General features: G+C 29.7%; 1 protein-coding gene across 1 annotated transcript; it reads left to right on the forward strand.

The window, feature by feature from the left end:
* Positions 1-2,491: 2,491 nt before the first annotated feature.
* On the forward strand, positions 2,492-18,806 carry Got1 (Glutamate oxaloacetate transaminase 1). Its single transcript, XM_065504021.1, has 6 exons — positions 2,492-2,934; positions 14,360-14,467; positions 14,639-14,712; positions 14,772-15,415; positions 17,612-17,754; positions 17,824-18,806. Exons 1-6 carry the CDS (start codon positions 2,820-2,822, stop codon positions 17,970-17,972), a joined length of 1,233 nt encoding a protein of 410 aa, XP_065360093.1. The 5' UTR covers positions 2,492-2,819; the 3' UTR covers positions 17,973-18,806.
* The last annotated feature ends 1,279 nt before the right edge of the window (positions 18,807-20,085 follow it).

A 20,085-nucleotide genomic window follows, 5' to 3' on the forward strand; every position in this document is an offset into this window, starting at 1 on the left:
TTGAATCGAATTATATATCATTTTCTTTCACTTTAAATTCGTATAACTCCTAAACTAAATAAGAGAGCATTTTACATTTTAACGTATTTGTGCTTATAATTATAAAAGATATCAACACCAAAAAAAATATTAAAGTGGAAGCTGTTTCGACGATTTTGATTTATGCCGCCATGTTTTTCATTATTGTAACACCCATGTTCCATTAATTAATGCACCTAATGTGTATGTTTGAGTTTTTGTATTAAATTTTTAGTTCGATTTTGTAAATTCAAATTGTTACAGTTGCTATTGTATTATCTCTAATTATCATTTGTTTCATCTCTAACATTTTTAATTTATCGAACTATTGTGACTATTCTCTATCATCTCTAACATGTATTATTTAACGTACTATTGTGAATTATAAATAAAGTAGAGTGATGCCAGATTGATACCAGAATATTCATTCATACACTACCCTACCAAAAAATATTGCTTCACTATACGAAAAAACTATTGGAAAACAGTGAAAATAAAACAAATATTTAAAATATATTGTCATTTTGGCATATTTTGTGCTTAAATCGGCAGATTAAATAGACAAACCAAAGTTGGCTGATTTTTAAGGATATTTTATTTTACTGTACAAATTTTAAGCGAAAATTATAACCAAAATTTCCATACAGAATTATCTAATAAATAAAAATCAAGTGTCGCACAGTGGGGGAACTGAAAAATAAGTGGAAATAAATCTGTAGGTTCTAAACGAATAGCCCGATTTTAATAAGTTTAAGTTCTGAATTTGGAGTTATAATAGAAAGGGGTAGCACTTCGGGTATATCAAAAATTACAATTTCTTTGAGATCCAGTTTGAAAGCTTTTTATATATACGGAATCAACTAGACGAGATCTACAAAAAACATTGCTTTAGCCATCTATTATCTCTTATAGTTTACGAGTTATTCGCATTTGAAAAGTAACATTTTATTTTATCTGCTTTGGTCTGCTTTTTTGCTAATAACGGATCCAATTATTCTCCGATTTTCTTGAAATTTGTTTGAATTAACAAATTTATTAACAATCTTACAAAAGAATTGTTTAAAATACTCTACTCAGTCAAAAGTTACTTAAAAAAGTAGTTTTTTTCGCCAAATTTTTTTTTCGAAAAAAGTATTTACATTAATTTTAAATTATACAGAATATAAGAAAAAGATAAAGAATGTATTTATATTTTTCTGAAAGATAACATTTTGGGAAATATTATATAAGCATAATAAAAAATTCAAAATTCGTGTTATTGCGTGGTCCAGCGCCTTCCGAAGTAGACCTATTTTGTATGTAAACAAAATTGTATCTAATCGCATAGATGCTTTCAAAAAATGAAGATCTGTTTTGAATGTCCCAATATATTCTTCAATATATTCTAAAAATCTAAAATTTGGGATTTTTGAAATTTTTTTATTTTGGAATTATTGGATTGTCATTAACAATTCACAAATATCTTTTTCGCTTTAGGATTTGGATCGAAAGTTACTATATAAATGTGTATAGCATTTTAAAAATTAAAATTTTCCAAAAAATCAGCTACCATTTTTTATTCCCATATTTTTGAAAAAAGTCTTCTATAATTTTTTTAATTCTTGAAAATTTTGTATATTTTTGAAAAGAGGACATAATTTCCTACACGTTGATATATAATATGTATATCTTTCCTGCTAGTCTCATCAATGGCTTCAAAATACATAACTCTCAGTAAAAAAAAATAAAAAAAATTAAATTTTGTTTTTAAAACAATTGTTAAGAAAAGAAACCTTTCACAAAAGTAACACTTTTCTAAACTTAGGGTTTATGGTTATAAGTTCGTTATAAACTATTTTGGTTTATTGGGATACATTTATTGGCAAAACTATTGTGAATGATGATTAAGAGCAACGAACAATTAAGAAGAAGAAATGACAGAAAATAATAAAAACAAAAGAAAAAATTAGCATGTTTTTCAATGAAAGAGGAAAGGGAAAATGGCAATAAAACAGCTGGTTTAGCGCAGGTAAAATTCGGCGTGAAAATGTGCTCCTAGAGTAATTGGAAAGGGTAGTGTAATTATTAAAACAATAGATACAAAGTGTAATGGTAATTATTTCCCTATTACTTTTTATGGCGAGAGAAAACAATAGACGGCACAAACAAGTGATATAAACAAAACAATAGACTGAATGTATACGTGCGGGTGAGTATCGTCTTAAAATATGCTTATTTCCCTGCACGCTTGTATCAACAAACTCGTCTTCCGTTCCATCTAATCAAAATATTAAACAAATCATAAACTGGCGTACGTCATCATTTCATTGCTTGTTTCTGGCTGGCTTTCCATAGTTAACTGTACTCATGAGCAGACACAAATTTTGTTGGTATTACTCACTCTCTGGTGTACTCGGAGTTTTGTGTTTTTTTTGTTTGCTTCTGACGATTAGATTGTGTTTTCTGTTCATTCATTTATTTCTTCTTGTTCCGGCAAAGTTTCTTACTAACCCAGTCAGTCGGTCACATAATACGTTTGCAAACGCAGCGTTAACCACCACCACGGTCTTTCCTCATTTTGCTTATACATACATTTTATTTAAATTTGTGTTATTTCGCCGGTTATTACAACAAAACGAAATTTAATAAACATTGCAGTGCTAAATATTTGTTTTTTTGACGGTGCTAAATAAAATTAAACTTGTTGTTTTAATTTATTAGTTGGAGTCATCATCTATTTCCTTAAGAAATCATTTTCCCTAGTTTGGTGAATTGTTTAAGTACACTTTCAAATACATTTGGCTTTATTTGTCTACAACAAAATGTCGTGTTCCATTTATGATTGTGTGGAGAAGGGACCAGCCATTGAGGTTTTTGCCTTGAACCGTGCCTTCCAGGAGGATACTCATGCCAAGAAAGCCAATTTGGGTGTGGGTGGTAAGTCTTACATTTATTTTATGTTTTTTCATAAGTACTATGTAGATATGTTTATAAAATTTTCTGTACATATATTTTTTTGTTGCTATTTTACCTAAATTTAAATATTTGTTAGATACTGATGCACATACATAGATAATTTTTGTTTAATAGACAAAGACAATTAGTTATTATATACATTCTGACGCATTTACTCGGCCCGAGTGTCTGTGTTTTTAGAAAATATTGCATCTTGTGTACCCATGTACATTATTTTCTCTATGTAAATATTTTTTCTCATCATTTTAATAATAATAATAATTTTTTGCTGGTTTTTGCATTTTTACGTTTTATTTTTATAACAACTTTTTGTTTTCCCCCACTTGAAACAAAAACAAATTTTTACTTGTTTGATAATTTGTATTTGTTGTTGTTTTTTCTCAAGTACATACTCTCTTTTTTATTATTGTTGTATAAAGTGTAACCTACACAGTAAAGGTTGTTTGGAGGTTAAGTTTCATCATTAAAAACGTTTGTTTTTTATAAAAACAAAATATAATTATGACACATTTTTTTCATACATTTCTTGTTGAAAATTTCTTTGAATGTGTATGTTGTTTGTATAGATAAAACGCTTAGAAAACTAAGCCAAGTTTAGTTAAAAATGTTGGTTATTTTAAGATTAACCATATTTGAAAATGTAACGGAATTTAATATTTGAAAAAATACTCAGAATTTAATAAATGAAATCAGTGTTGCCAACTGTGACGATTCTTTTCTGTAATATAACGATTAATTTGTTTTTATACATTTCAATAACATTTTAATAAAAACTATTTATAAGGGTTCATTTCAAAATAGTTTTGGTTGGAAAAATGAAAAATGTGATTTTTTAAACTTGATTATAGTTTGTTAAAAATTCAACTTTTAATGGATTTTTTTCATGTGTTTGTTGTAACAAAAATTAAATTTGTTTTCTTGTCCATGTTTCCAACCAAACAAATTTTGAAATGAATACCCTGTATTTAATATTTATAAATCTTTTAAACTGCAACCAAATTACAAACGTAATGTTTGAAATTATATAATCTCTTATCCATATTTTATTGTTGTTTTTAAATCTTGCATCATATACAATTTTGCATTTAATTTTCATTTATATTAATTTTTCAAATATACATACATTTGGCATTATTCGAATTATTTTTTTATATACACATCATACCTAGAAAGAAAAGAATTTTGTTTGCCAATTTTGTTGAATATAGATACATACTACTTATTTCATATAAAGAAGTATTATATGTTTTGTAAATAATATAGCAAACTTCGTTTGACATTTTTGTTTATTTAATGTGCAAATATTTTAACGTTATGAATTTGTGTACATAAATTATTTACTAATAATTTAAATGAACAATTTGGTATTTTTAAATATAGAAACAAATCTAGATATAAACTGTGTGAAACAAAAGACTTAACGCAATAATATAATCAATTATGATTAAAATAATAATGAAAATCCTAAAAATTATCATACAAAAATTGCTAAAGACGCCTCTTGGATTAAAAATTTCAAATATTTATATAGAAATGGATTCTGATAGAAATTTGGAACCATCTAATTCCTTATTCAAATTCAATATCGTACCGAATTCAATATTGTGTCGTATTAACTCAGTATTGGAGTTTTAAAACCGGTTTTAATAAAAGTTATTCGACAAGTTGAATTTTTTATCTCGAATTACACAGGTCAACAGCAAAAAAAAGGCTTCACTAACCACTATATAGATTTGATGCATCATGATTACCTAAGTACAAAAATGGTAAAATTTTTGAATTCTATGGATAGATTTTTTTGAATTTTTTTAATGTTTCTCCACATAATTTATGATAAATGAAAAACCGCAGAACTTGTTCAGCTTTATTACTTTGTCGCAAAGCTGTATTTTGAGTTATCATACATTATATTAATCACTTATTGTTAGGCCTAATGATATAGGCAGATTCAATAAATAAATAAAAAGTTAAAAAAAAAAAAAAATTATGTAGAGAAACGTCTAAAAAAATTCACAATTTTACAAAAAATAAAAAAACTTCTCCATAGAATTTAAAATTTGGACCATATTTGTATTACTGGAACCACATTACATCAAAATTGTGTAGTAGTTTAAAAAGCCTCTAAAATTTTTTCGATTTTTTTGCCCTGTGTTTTTCGACAAAATCGAATATTTTTGTTTTTATTTATTTTTAGATTTTAAATTGACAAAAAAGGCTGGTTAATCGAATCGTGTATTAATAGAAAAAACTGGTTTTTAAAAATTACGTTTTTTCGAATTATTCGAAAACCGTTTGTTTGTATTTGTCGAATATTTCATAACTCTAATCAGGGGCCGAATTACCGCACTCGTGATCGAATGAACTATTGTATCGAAAAATGATTTCGATATCGTAATTATAACAAAATGTACTAAATTTCATGCTCGATATCGAATGCCGTAATCTCAAATAAGAAAATTACGATCGGATTTACTCCGGTAATTCGGCCCCAGTATGTATTCCCTTATTGGCAGAAATTTCTCTCGTTTGGATATATGCAGTGGTTTAACACAATTTAGACTGGTCAGAAGAATCTCAGCCACAATCGTGTTCCATAATATTTGGATATTCCAATAAAGCCATAATATACCAAACGGAATTATGTTTATTTTATGTAATTTTGAAAAGTAAACTTGTAAGGGAATACAAATTCATAATTATGATATTGACAAAAAGGTTTAATTTTTAAACAAAATTTTGGACCCTTTTAGTAACTCAGTATTTTATTGGAATAAATTTTTTTTATTACTGCTTCACAGCAACGACTTTCTCACATCACTAAATTCCTCCCTCGATGAGTTTTTGCAGTATCTGTTTTATTAATTGAATATTTATCACAGATAGTATTTTGCTTCAATACACCACTAAAGTTTTTTATTATACCCTTCACCATGAGTGGCAAGAGTAATTTCTACATTTTTCATTTGTGACCTCACAAATTATATATATTCAGGATCGTTACAGTTAGCGGAGTCGATATAGCCATTTTAATCTGGTATTTAAAATCGAGAAGATCGGCCCATAAAATAATTTCAAAGACTTTTGCCATAGTATGTCGGACCAACAATGGGGAAAAATATTTTTGAACCCGATTTTTTTTGAACCATAACAAATTTTCATAAAAATAAAAATTTTTTACATCGAAAAAATTTTAAAAAAATATTTTTTAAAATGTTTTCACGGAAAAATTTAAAAAAATTATTTTTAAAAAAAAAACATTTTGTTTACCAATACATGATTAAAAAATTTTTATTTTTTTTTTTAAATTAAAAAATTTGATCTAAGACCAATATGTACTACGATGGGGTGGTTAAAAAAATCTGGGTAATAAATAAATATCATTTCATTTTGAAAACGGAATAGAAACATTATAGTACTTAGTAAACTACTTTTATTTTGCCTATGTATATCTATTATTTTCTTTTTGTGCATATTTTCGATTTCTTTGTGTTTTTTCTTGCTTATTTAAATTTGTTTTGTATGAAAACTTGCTTTTATAAATACACATTTTTATTTATCTACATATTTTTAATATCATTGCAAAATATTTCAATTTGAAATCAAATTTAAAATCCTTCATAAAATATTAATAAACTGTTATTAAAGTTGTTTAAATTTTTGTTTATCGATTTGAAGTATAAATAAATACGATATACAATGCAATTTGTACATTACAGAAAATAAAAGCAGAGGTTAATTACACTTCAAACATGTTTAAATTGAGTTGATTGGCGACAGTTTCTGCCGAACTGAACTGAACCCTTACAGAAAGAAAAGTGAATGTTATTTAAAGATTTATAGCAATCAAGTTGAATAAACTTACACAACAGACATACAATACAATTGAATTAGTTTATTTATACATTATTTATGTTTATGAGAAATATCACACATTTTTGTTTACACACTATTAATAAATTTAATTTAATTTGAATTTAAAAGTTGTAAATTGAATACATTTTAATCTTAATATTTATCTACAGCAATTAGTTCGATAAAAAGTAAATAATTTATAGTGACACTAAACAAATAATAAAAATAACACCTTTTTTATGCATAAAATTAACATTTGATTTAAATTTTAAAGTGTCTGAGTTTATCTTGGTTTTTCTTTTATTTATTTAATTTATGGTAACTCTTTAATCTAGCTATAAAGAAATAATTATGATATTTAACAAAAAAAAAAATAAACTAGTTGCCGATACTTTGAAGCATCTTTTGAATTGAGTTAGACTAGTGTCTACCCACAAAATGAATTTAATTGTTGTGTGAAGAATTATTTCGTCATTGAGTGACTAGTCAGTCGTTGATTTGTTTGCTTGTGTTTAAATTTGTTTAATATTTTAGGGGTTTCTGTCAGTGAACTTAACTTGCTGGTGTTTATAAAAACTAAAATTTCTCTTTAATTTTAACAATAAGAAATATTATCTTATTGAAAGTTCTTTTGTTTATGTGAACGGGTTAATAACCCGTCATGAATGAGTCTATCAAACAAATTAAATGTGTGTGTAGATGATTTATGAATTCTTTTATGTAGTGACCAACAATAAAACATCCCACTTGGAAATTTTGTCTTAAATACATATTCTCTGTTGATCAGAAATGCACTGGTAAAACAATGGAAACTTTTAAACTACAAAACAAATACAAAAGATCTATTTTCGGATATGCCGAATATTATATTCCCTTCTCCACTGTCTAAAAAAATTTGGATGAAAAAAAAATTTCATGAAAAACAAATGGGTGAAAAATATTTTTGGCATAAAAAAATGATGAAAAACCAAAAGTGAGTGAAAAATATTTTTGGTATAAAAAATGTCGGTCAAAAAAAAATTTGGGTTAAAAAATATTTTTCTCTTTTTATACCCTACACCACCATAGTGGGGAGGGTATTAACGCCCAAAAATATTAGTCTAACACCCACCTTAAAGTATACCGATCGACTTAGAATCACTTTCTGAGTCGATTAAACGATGTCCGTCCGTCCGTCTGGTCGGCTGGCTGTCCATGTAAACCTTGTGCGCAGAGTACAGGTCGCAATTTTGAAGATATTTCGATCAAATTTGGTACATATTATTTTTTCGGCCCAAGGACCAAGCCTATTGAAAATGGACCATTTGAAATCGGGCCATTATTTCACCTAGCCCCCATACAAATGTCCTTCCGAAATTGGACTTTATCGATCATAAATGTTTAATTTATAAATGTATCTCCATAAATTGCGTTCCAAATAAGTTTTATATATACAAAATTCATGTCACCAAATTTTGTTACGATCGGTCCACAATTAGTCATAGCTCCCATATAGACCCGCTTCCGAAAATCAATTTAACGTGCATAAATCTCTTAAAAATGTTGGTATACTCACAAAATTCAACATAGTAAACTTTCATAGAGACATAAATCACACGACCTAATTTCATGGTGATCGGTCCATAATTGGTCATAGCCCCCATATAAGGCCCACTTCCGAAAATCACTCAAAAATATAAATTATTGAAATTTTAAAAGAAAAAGGTTTTTTTGCTCTTTACTTAGTGTAGGATATTATATGGTTGGGCTTGACCGACCATACTTTCTTACTTGTTTCGATCCAATATTTTGTTTAAAAATGCGGGATTTTTAAAATTTTTAGCTTTTATTTTGAAGTATTGGCTATTGTTAGCTATGTACTTTCCCGGGCCCTGATAGGATAGACGATAGTGTGCTGGACAATCAATCTAAGGGTTGCGAGTTCGATTCCTGTATCTGCAGATAAGCAAAAAGCTTTGCAGTTTGTGTTTTTTTTAAAAATATCTTTCTGGCAACATGGATTCCGAGTCTAAAAGAACTGCTCATATTTTGAGGCCAAGAACAATTAAGACAATATCGGATACTCTGTTACAAAGTGAAGCGTATCCCAGAGAGAACGTTCTGCTTCTGGTAGTCGGAAGGGGCATGGTCTGAACTATAAAGCGGGTGAGGCAAAACTTTCCAAACACTTCATTCTAAATAGTTTTTAACAGGTATTCCAACATGTGGCCTAGTGTTGTCATGATGGAATATTACAGTTTCATGTCTGGTTTCATATTCTGGGCGTTTTACAGCCAATGCTCGCTTTAAACGAATTAGTTGTGTTCCGTACAGGTTCCCTGTGTAGTCTGGGAAGATTTCAGCAGATCCTTTTGCTCCCACCAAATACAGAGAAATACCTTAGCGCCATAGTTATTTGGCTTTGATGTCGATGGTTGACCAGACTTCACATATAATATCTCTTATCGTAATGGATCTACTTTTCGTATATAAAATCGTCTTTCAAGGTCTCTCAGCTTCAATTCGTATGGTACCCAATTTCCCTGCACGTTGAAACCGATGCAACACATTCAACATAAGCATTTGTAAGCAATCGGTGTGCTTCAGCGACACTTTTTTAAAATTAAAGATGTAAAGCAAAACTTCCCGCATATGACGCTTAGTTGGCACAAAATTGACACTAAAATGATTAGTAACTAAGTTAGAATAAACGATAGATATGTACCCTTCAAAAAAACTTACAAAATACAAATTAATTTGTATTATTTAATGGAAAACAAAAATTCCACCACAAAATTTAACAACAAAAGTAGAATACAGTTTTTGTTGTGAGAAAGTTGAAAACAAGAGTCGGAGAACAATTATTTGGCATTAATATTTTGATATTGTAACGATGAGGGTATACCTAGGCTAACATTTAAGTGTCCTTGTCTTTTTGGGTAACAAACGTACAACCAAAAATAGTGGTTTAGAATATTGGCAAGAATTGTAATTTCTGCCTGGAAAAATTTACAAATATGAATTTACTTGCCAAATGAACATTAAATTTGTCCCAAGCATTTAGACTTCTTTATGATAACAACTTTGGCATTAATATTCTTAATGTTTTTTTCTTTTATTGTATAAAAGTACTTAGTAACAAAACTAAAACAATACAGTTTTGAAATTTAGGAATTACATGGTTAAAATTGTATACAATACAATGTAAATGCAAAAAATTTATAAAAAATAAAATAAAACAATAACAAGGCTGATAATTAAAGAAACTCGTGATATTCATATTTACGTCACACGATTTCGTAATACATATACCAGCAGGGGTCCATCGCATGCATATGGAAAAAATATTTATGAAAATAATCTTTGAAAATATTGTATATGAGTACTTTTAAGACAAGTTCAACTAAATTGCTGTCAAATTCAAGCTAATCAACTAGAATTTTTTAAATAATAAACTAGTTAGGGTTATCAGTACGCCTATTATCAGTTAATTTAATTTTCTAAATTGATATTTTTTTAAAGCGTCAATATTTCGCTTGGTATTACGCCTAATAAAAATCAATTTAAAGAACTACAAACAACATGTTTATAATACTAATAATAAACAAGAATTTAGAAAAATATGTATTTGTTTTCAAAACAAAAAAAGAAACAGATAAAAATGTAAGCAATAACATGAAAAAATACTTGATATGTTCACTATTTACACAATTTAAATGTATAATAACTATCTGTGTCAGTCATCATTTAACGAAATGCATTGTTTGGCTACAACGCAAATAGTTAGACACAAATAAATAAATAAATACAAATTAATAAACGTATTTATTCAAATTTGGTTTAGCTTACATCAATAGCCATGAGGGTATAAAGGAGACAATGATGTGCATTTAGTAACAGTTAACAGTTTGAAAACAAAACTGTGCTATCTTTACCTCTAAGCGGAAATCAGTTTGAGTTTGAATTTTAATTAGCTAGTTCAAGAACACCAACGAAATTTAGATTTGGAAAATTTTTATAAAAATATTTTTTTTTACTGCTAAAACCAGTTTTGGAAAAGGTTATGAAAATGATAAACTTTAGAACAGCACTATCTCAAAAACAAACAAACAAATTAAATTAGTATTTATATAATATGTATGTACTACCTTGATACTTAATAAGAAATAAACTAAATTATATTATCGCCGACAAACAAATTTCTCTAATTACATTTATTCAACAAAAAAAAAAATCGCAGACGTAACACTGTGCCATACGCCACAAACACAAATATCAATTAAATAATAGATGCACTTTACTATTAAGCTAGAAATAATGGAAGTACACACAAATAATACCTCTTGCATGAGTACTGAGTGTGAAAAGAATACGATCAAATATTATTTTACACTTGAAATCTTATCAAATAACATTGTCATCATATTTACGGATTAAATGAATGAATGAGCACAAACAATGAACAAAAAATAAATATCACTATGTTAAAATTCAATTGTACATAAATAAAACACAACAAAATACAAGTATTAATATTTAATCAGCTCGGTTGTTGTTATTTTTATTTTTTTGTATATTTAAACAATTTTTTTTTATTAATTTCATACGACACATTAAGCACATTGTTAAACAAATATTTCAAATCCAGCCAGCCAATAAATTCAATAAATTTTGTTTTATTTTAAAATTTCTTGTTATCTTAAAGAGTGTCTTATCTGATAGTTATCGTTGCTGTCGAAGATTTATATGTTGTACAAAGTTTATTTATTTTAACAAAGTAACAATATTAATTTTATGACATTTTAAGTTTTTAATACAGAAAGATTAGCAGTATATGTTTATATTATATATTAGGCCACTTAGTATCTGGGGCTTTTAAATGCTTGTTAACAATTTGACCAACTAATTTCTTTTGTTGTATATTATTTTCTTCTTCTAATTGTTCTTATTAGTTTATCTTGGTAGTCTGATCAAAATCAGGCACACTTATCGAATTAATCGTACAAATCGTACTGTTGCTATCTTGATGATTATAAAGCAATTTTCGTTTAAAACTGTAACCGGTTTAGATTGAATAAATGTCATGTTTTAAATTATTTTGGGTGAAACGGTTCATGTTTTACACTATTCTACATGAACTATAGATAAATACACATAGATCGGAAACTCTCCTGTCAAACTATGTGAAAACAAAAACAATACTTGTATGAGTGATTATTTTGAGTACTTTTTTGGTTTGAGTTTTTTTCTAATTAGTTAAATTCAGAAAATGGACAAAAAACAAATTAAATAGCCATTATTATTATGGCATAGCCAAAACAATGAGAACATAGGTTTCACTATTAAAAGTGTCTGGCCCCTTTAGTGATTCAGTATTATATTGGATATCCCTGGTTTTTATTGAACAATATAAAGACTCAATCGTCTCATTTGAAATAGACGATTGAAAGCTTCCTTTGTGGTAAACGGTCTTCCAATAGGGACTTCCGAAATTTGACAGTTTAAAGCGGCCACATTGTTGAACCAACATCATCGAATTGGCAGTCATTTATTCAGTTTATTTTGCAAAATCACCATGGAAGGATACAGTGTTCAACAACACATTAGCTTATGTAAGGTATACAAGTATCCATCCAAAGCCTTTCGTCTCGTACAGCTCACTTGGGTCCATTGATTGTTCCCTTTGTGTTACCTGAGGAAATAAAAGATAAAGGAAAGAAGAGGGAAATCAGTAAGTTGAGTGAGAGTAGAGTTAGCAAGAGAAAATATAGATAGAAGTTAGAGGAGAAGTGCAAATGATAAAATTGTTTTATCAAAATGGGTGTTTTGTTCGGGATACATTCCGTGTCCATTTTACGGTGAGGCCCATTTCTGGATGAATGGATAAGCCAACAAACAAAATCGTTGTACTTGGGACAATATTAATCCACTTGAGATACAAGAAAAGTGACTCACAGCTCATGCCTCCCATGAATTGCCCACCAAGATCGTACGATTTGAATTTTTCTTGTGGGGTTTTCTGAAGTCGCAGGCCTATGTGACATGAAAACACAATTTGTTTTATTTAAATTTAAAGATCGGAAATGCTTAATGAAAGACCCTTTATAATTTTGAGTCCGTATTTTGTGATATACAATTTCCCATAGGTTTTCTATTGCACTGAGATCTTGCGATTGGTCGGGCAACTTCAACAGTTGTGTATAGGTATATTGTGGGGGATCTGTAGCCGATTCCTTGCCTTGAAAAACAGTCCCAAACCATAATATTACCACCGACAAACTTGATAGACTTATTTGTTACTTGAGGCCCAGTTTCTATCTCCTCGACACTCTTACAAATGTTGTATTTGGATTCATTCGAAAAGAGAACTGTATTACGCTTCTGTCTCTTCTTCTTATTCTGTCCTCTTAACCCCTTCTACAATATTTATCCATCTACAAAATTTATCCAAGATATTCGATCATTCGCAAGTACCTTATTCCAGCTTCCCATGTGGTCCCTGGCCAACCTCCCAATCTAGGGCTTGGCGGTCCATTTTATCTAGATCCTTCCTAAGAGTATGCCCGATGCATTTCCACTTTCCCCCTTATAATAATTTGGATATGCTCAATGTTACATTTTCCATACAGTTCGTCGTTGGCCATGAAGTTTGGCTACCAGATTTTCAAAATGTAACGCTAGAGCGGTTTGTAAAAGCTTTAGTTCCATTTTTGTCAGCCACGTTTCGCAGCCATAAAGCAAAACTGATAGAACGTTCGACTTGAATATTTCCATCCTAGTATCGACTGAAATAATGGTTGATTTCCAAATATTTCGCAATTGGCAGAACGCACTGTTCGCCCTGCCAATCCGTTGTTCAATGTCTGATCCTGCACTATCCGTTGACGAAACCATGCTTCCCAGGTAGCAGAATTTGTCAACAAATTCATCCTGCTACTGACCGATGACAAAAGTGTTATCGTTTGCGGTTCCCATCCTCATCGCCCTTGTTTTCCCTGTGTTAATCTTAAGACCCACATTTGCTGAGTGGACAACCAAATCATCAAGTTTCGATTGCATTTCCGAATGTTCAGTGGACGCTTTTGTCTCGAACAGTTTTAATAATAGCAATCAATCAATAAAAAATAACTTTAATTTTATCTAATAAAAATTAAACTGGTTCAAAACAATAAATACTGGTTTTCCGATATTTTCTTGTACTTGCTTTTTTTTTCTTTAAAAATCAAAAATAACAGTTACTTTTGGTCTCTTTCTTACATCCGATAATATTTCACGCTATTCGATATGAACCGGTTAATATTTCAAACCATTATATATGAAATTATTCTATATTCTACTAATAACAAACGATTATGATGCACAAATAATTTCTTCCCTTGCCCCCAGTTACTTAACGATAACAAACCAAAATAATTTAAACTAATTCCCATAATTAACACCTAATACTCATTTTATTCAACTCCTTTCAAATACAATATTAAATAGCTTAAATTAAACAACTCAATTATTAATTCCCTAAACTAATTATTCTATGTTTACTTGTTTCTATTTGCAGCTTATCGTACAAGCGAAGGCAAACCCTGGGTATTGCCTGTGGTTCGCAAAACAGAAATTCAAATTGCCAGCGATGAAGCGATAAACCATGAATATTTACCAGTTTTAGGTAAGTGTAGTTAAATTCGTTTTGTGCTAGCATCCCTGAGATTGGTTGTTAAGATTTATGGTTAATTAGTGTTTGTATACATTTTACACATTTTAATTTGACCATAATATGCTCAAACAAATTGTTACCAGTCTTATCAATTAACCAACCATTTAATTGTGTTATTAACAGGTACTGAAGCGTTTACAAAAGCAGCCAGCACTTTGTTACTAGGTGAAGATTCGCCAGCATTAAAAGATAATAGAGTATGTAATCAATTTAATTTGATAAATGTGTTTTTTGTAATTTGTATATTTTCTTAAAGGCTTTTGGCGTACAAACCCTGTCTGGTACAGGTGCCTTGCGTATTGGTGCAGAATTTTTGCGTCGCCAAATGAATCGCAGAGTGTTTTATTATTCCGATCCCACTTGGGAGAATCATCATAAAGTTTTTATGGATGCTGGTTTTGAACAACCCAATACCTACCACTACTGGGACCAAAGTAAACGTGTTTTGGATATTGAGGGTCTATTGAATGATTTAGAAAAGGCTCCAGAAGGTGCTGTTATTATCCTGCATGCCTGTGCCCACAATCCCACTGGTTGTGATCCTACACACGAACAATGGGTTCAAATTGCCGACTTAATGGAACGCAAAAAATTGTTCCCCTTCTTTGATTCGGCTTATCAAGGTTTTGCCAGCGGCGATCCTGATTATGATGCCTGGGCTGTGAGATATTTTGTTAAGCGTGGCTTTGAATTGTTCTGTGCCCAATCGTTTGCAAAGAATTTTGGTCTTTATTGTGAGCGTGTTGGTAATTTGACTGTAGTCTCGAATACTGCGGCTGTCAAGGAGGCATTACAATCACAATTTACATTGTTGGTTCGTGGCATGTACTCGAATCCACCTGCCTATGGAAGTCGTATTGTATCGACTGTTTTGAATAGCCCCAGCTTGAGAAAGGAGTGGTGAGTAAGATGGGATTTGACAAGCATTTAATTTTGTAAAAATTTCCATATTGATCGGTTCACTTTTCATGCGATTCTAAATGAACCGGTGAAATTTTCATAATATTCCAAATAAACCGGTGACATTTTCATAATATTCAAAATGAACCGGTTTTGTACTAATGCTATTCCAAATGAACTGGTTCACTTTTCATAATATTCCAAATAAACCGGTTAATTTTTAATGCCGGTTAAAGATATTCTAGAATAAAACCGGTTAATTTGTCATGATATTCTATATGAACCGGTTCACTTGTCATGCAATTCTAAATAAACCGGTTAAATTTTAATGTTATTCTCTATGAGCCAGTTTATTTTTCAAGCTATTCTCAAGTAATGGGTTCATTCTTCCTGCTATTCATGCTATACTATTCGGTTCATGGTCAATTTATTATGATATTCTATATGAAACGGTTAATTTGTCATGCTATTCTAAATAAACCGGTTAAATTTTTATGTTATTCTCTATGAGCCGGTTCATTCATGATATTCTATATGAAACGATACATTTATCATGCTATTCTAAATAAACCGGATAAATTTTAATGTTATTCTCTATGAGGCGGTTAATTTTTCATGCTGTTCTCTATGAATGGGTTCTTTTGTCATGCTATTCTATTCAGTTCATGGTTCATTTATTATGATATTCTATATGAACCGGTTCATTGTCATGTTATTATATAAAAAACGGTTAATTTATCATGCTATTCTAAATAAACCTGATAAATTTTAATGTTATTCTCTATGAGGCGGTTAATTTTTCATGCTGTTCTCTATGAATGGGTTCTTTTGTCATGCTATTCTATTCAGTTCATGGTTCATTTATTATGATATTCTATATGAACCGGTTCATTGTCATGTTATTATATAAAAAACGGTTAATTTATCATGCTATTCTAAATAAACCGGTTAAATTTTTATGTTATTCTCTATGAGTCGGTTCATTTATGATATTCTACATTTGTCATGCTATTCTATATGAACCGGTTCATTTGCCATGCTATTCGAAATAACTCGGTTAATTTTTCATGGTATTCTCTATGAATGAGTTCATTTGTCATGCTATTCTCTATGAATGAGTTCATTTGTCATGCTATTCTCTATGAATGAGTTCATTTGTCATGCTATTCTATATGAACCGGTTCATTTGTCATGCTATTCTATATGAACCGGTTCATTTGTCATGCTATTCTATATGAACCGGTTCATTTGTCATGCTATTCTATATGAACCGGTTCATTTGTCATGCTATTCTATATGAACCGGTTCATTTGTCATGCTATTCTATATGAACCGGTTCATTTGTCATGCTATTCTATATGAACCGGTTCATTTGTCATGCTATTCTATATGAACCGGTTCATTTGTCATGCTATTCTATATGAACCGGTTCATCTGTCATGCTATTCTATATGAACCGGTTCATTTGTCATGCTATTCTATATGAACCGGTTCATTTGTCATGCTATTCTATATGAACCGGTTCATTTGTCATGCTATTCTATATGAACCGGTTCATTTGTCATGCTATTCTATATGAACCGGTTCATTTGTCATGCTATTCTATATGAACCGGTTCATTTGTCATGCTATTCTATATGAACCGGTTCATTTGTCATGCTATTCTATATGAATGCTATTCTATATGAACCGGTTCATTTGTCATGCTATTCTATATGAACCGGTCCATCTGTCATGATTTCTGTATGAACCGGTTCATTTGCCATGCTATTCTATATGAACCGGTTCATTTGCCATGCTATTCTATATGAACCGGTTCATTTGCCATGCTATTCTATATGAACCGGTTCATTTGTCATGCTATTCTATATGAACCGGTTCATTTGTCATGCTATTCTATATGAACCGGTTCATTTGTCATGCTATTCTATATGAACCGGTTCATTTGTCATGCTATTCTATATGAACCGGTTCATTTGTCATGCTATTCTATATGAACCGGTTCATTTGTCATGCTATTCTATGTGAACAGGTTCATTTGTCATGCTATTCTGTATGAACCGGTCCATTTGTCATTGTGCTAGTATATATGAACCGGGTATATTTTAATTATTAACCGGCTGATTTTCCTTATTATTTCTACATGATAAAATATTAAAACAAATGTTTTATTTTAATTACTTTTTTTAATTTCAGGATGGACTGTATCAAAACTATGTCCAGCCGTATCATAAAAATGCGTAATGCTTTGAGACAACGTTTGGAAGAACTCAAAACACCCGGCACTTGGGAACACATTACACAACAAATTGGAATGTTCTCATATACTGGTCTAAATGGTTTGTACTCATCATATTTTAAAACTAATTAACTGTTGTTTTAATGTGTGTTTCTTTTTGTATTTCTAGAAAAACAAGTACGTTGTTTGATTGATGAATACCATATTTATCTATTGAAAACAGGACGTATTAATATGTGTGGCCTAAATGAGAATAATGTTAATTATGTAGCCGAAGCCATAAATGCTGCTGTAACTCGCATCGGAAGTCAACTTTAAGTTAAGAGATAGAGAAAGAAAACAAATTAAAGAATTATTTTGTTAAGTTTAGTTCGCAAGCACATAATTTAAACGAAACAGCACTTATGTTTTGAAATCGGTTTCATTTTTTGTTATATGATAAAGACAAATTATAAATTAATTTATTAGCTATAAAGTGTGGAAACAAATAATACTAACATGTACTGTAAAAGAAAAGTTTAAACCAAAACCCACTGAGACTCAGCAAAATGTTTGAAAATAACTTGTACCAAAATAAAAAAAATCTTAAGAAACTACAGAATTTAATACATTACAAAAACAATTTAACAAATTTAACGAAACAAGCCAAAACTATTTAATACAACCAAATTAAAAAAAGAAAACTACATTTTGTATTATTCAAAGCATTTCAATTTAAAGAAAAACCACAACAGCAAATAAAATATTAAGAGAACAAGAAAAATATATATGTTGCGTTTAAACACAATTAAAATAAATTTATAAAAAAAATCTAATTGAAATAAAATTTATATAAATGTATTTATTCTATATGAATTGATATTAAAAACAAACAAATATGTATAAAAGCTACAAAGCTAAAACCAATAATAACAACAAATTATTGCAATTCTTTTATATAATTAATTAATACATAAACTCGCTTGCTGTTGGTTTTTTATTATTATTATTGTTGTAGCATTTAATTTATTTACTAATGTGCATTGATTTAGTAACAAAACAAACAAAAAAAAGGAAAAAAAAATACAAAAAACATAATAAAATTTGTAAAAACAATTTAATTGAAATATTTGTTATTAGTATTTTTCAATAAAAGACAATAATTATAAATAATATTTTAATATTAATATATCTATTTGCTTTAATTAGAATTACATTTTATAGCTGCTGGCAAGAAAAATATTAATTAAGATATTGACTTTAATTTTTGTGGTGACTGAATTACTAAAGTTTAATATGTAGGTTGTAGTTTCCCAAGTGAATGAGTTAGGTTTGCAAGCAGTTAAACCTTGAGGTAGGATTATATTAGTTAATTTTTCTAATTTAGAATATTAGTATTGATTTAAAATGTATTTTTGGAAATAATAGCTGCTCAGGAAAATCTGTACTAGTTCCTCAACTAGTTTTGTTTAGTAGTTGTTGCGACAAAAGATTTTTTTTTTGATAATTATCATCATTTATAATGGTTTTAGTATTAGTTCTTCCATTAATCGTTAGCATTTAGAACTAGTTCCAGAATTACTTAAGGAACATTAACAGAAAAGCTTGAATGTTATATTAATATTTGGTAGATTCTCGCTTCATTTTAATTACATCCTTGCATCTGCGTTACATAAAGCCAACAAGATTAGCACTGGGGGGTTACTCCCTAATTCGTTTCGAAAGAAAATCTTTTCGAATTACAATGCATTTAGCACACATTTTGGAACATTTTTGTATTCGGATTGAGTTACGCTGTAACCCCCCAGGTTTCCGGGGTATAGAATATCACATTTCCTGGACTTTTTGCCACATATCGGGTTTGTTTTTATTCTTATATGGCCCTATTTTATTTTTAAAAATTCCCCTCAATTGCTCAATGGGGTTTAAGACCGGCGACTGGGAGGGCCAATCTACGACACACACGTTGTTCTCTTGAAACCATAACATAGCAAGCCTACAGGAGTGCTTCGTCTTTATCATGCATAAACTCGCAGACAAGATGCATTTCCTCTTCGGCAAATGGTAGCATTTGATATTTATGTATCTTCGAACCCAGATAAGGAAAATCAACCCCAAATCAGTATGGAACCTCCATCATGTTTGACGGTCTTTTTTGTGTACCTGTAGTCCAATTCTTTATTTTTTGGTCTTCGTACAAACATTTTACCATCAGGCCCAAACAAATTAATTTTAGTTTCATCCTAATTTTTATACCCTTTACCTTCGTGAGAAGGGTATATATAAGTTTGTAATTTCCACAATATAATTTTCCGACCCTATAAAGTATATATATTCTGGAATCCTGTCTGTTGAAATCAACTTTTAGAAGCCCCCAAATAACTTACATACACTATTCATACATCAATATCTCCGGAATTCTTCCGGCTCGGTTGCTATTCAAAATCGAGAA

This window comes from Calliphora vicina, chromosome 3, assembly GCF_958450345.1.
Source record: "Calliphora vicina chromosome 3, idCalVici1.1, whole genome shotgun sequence".
In the NCBI taxonomy this organism is placed as follows: domain Eukaryota; kingdom Metazoa; phylum Arthropoda; class Insecta; order Diptera; family Calliphoridae; genus Calliphora; species Calliphora vicina.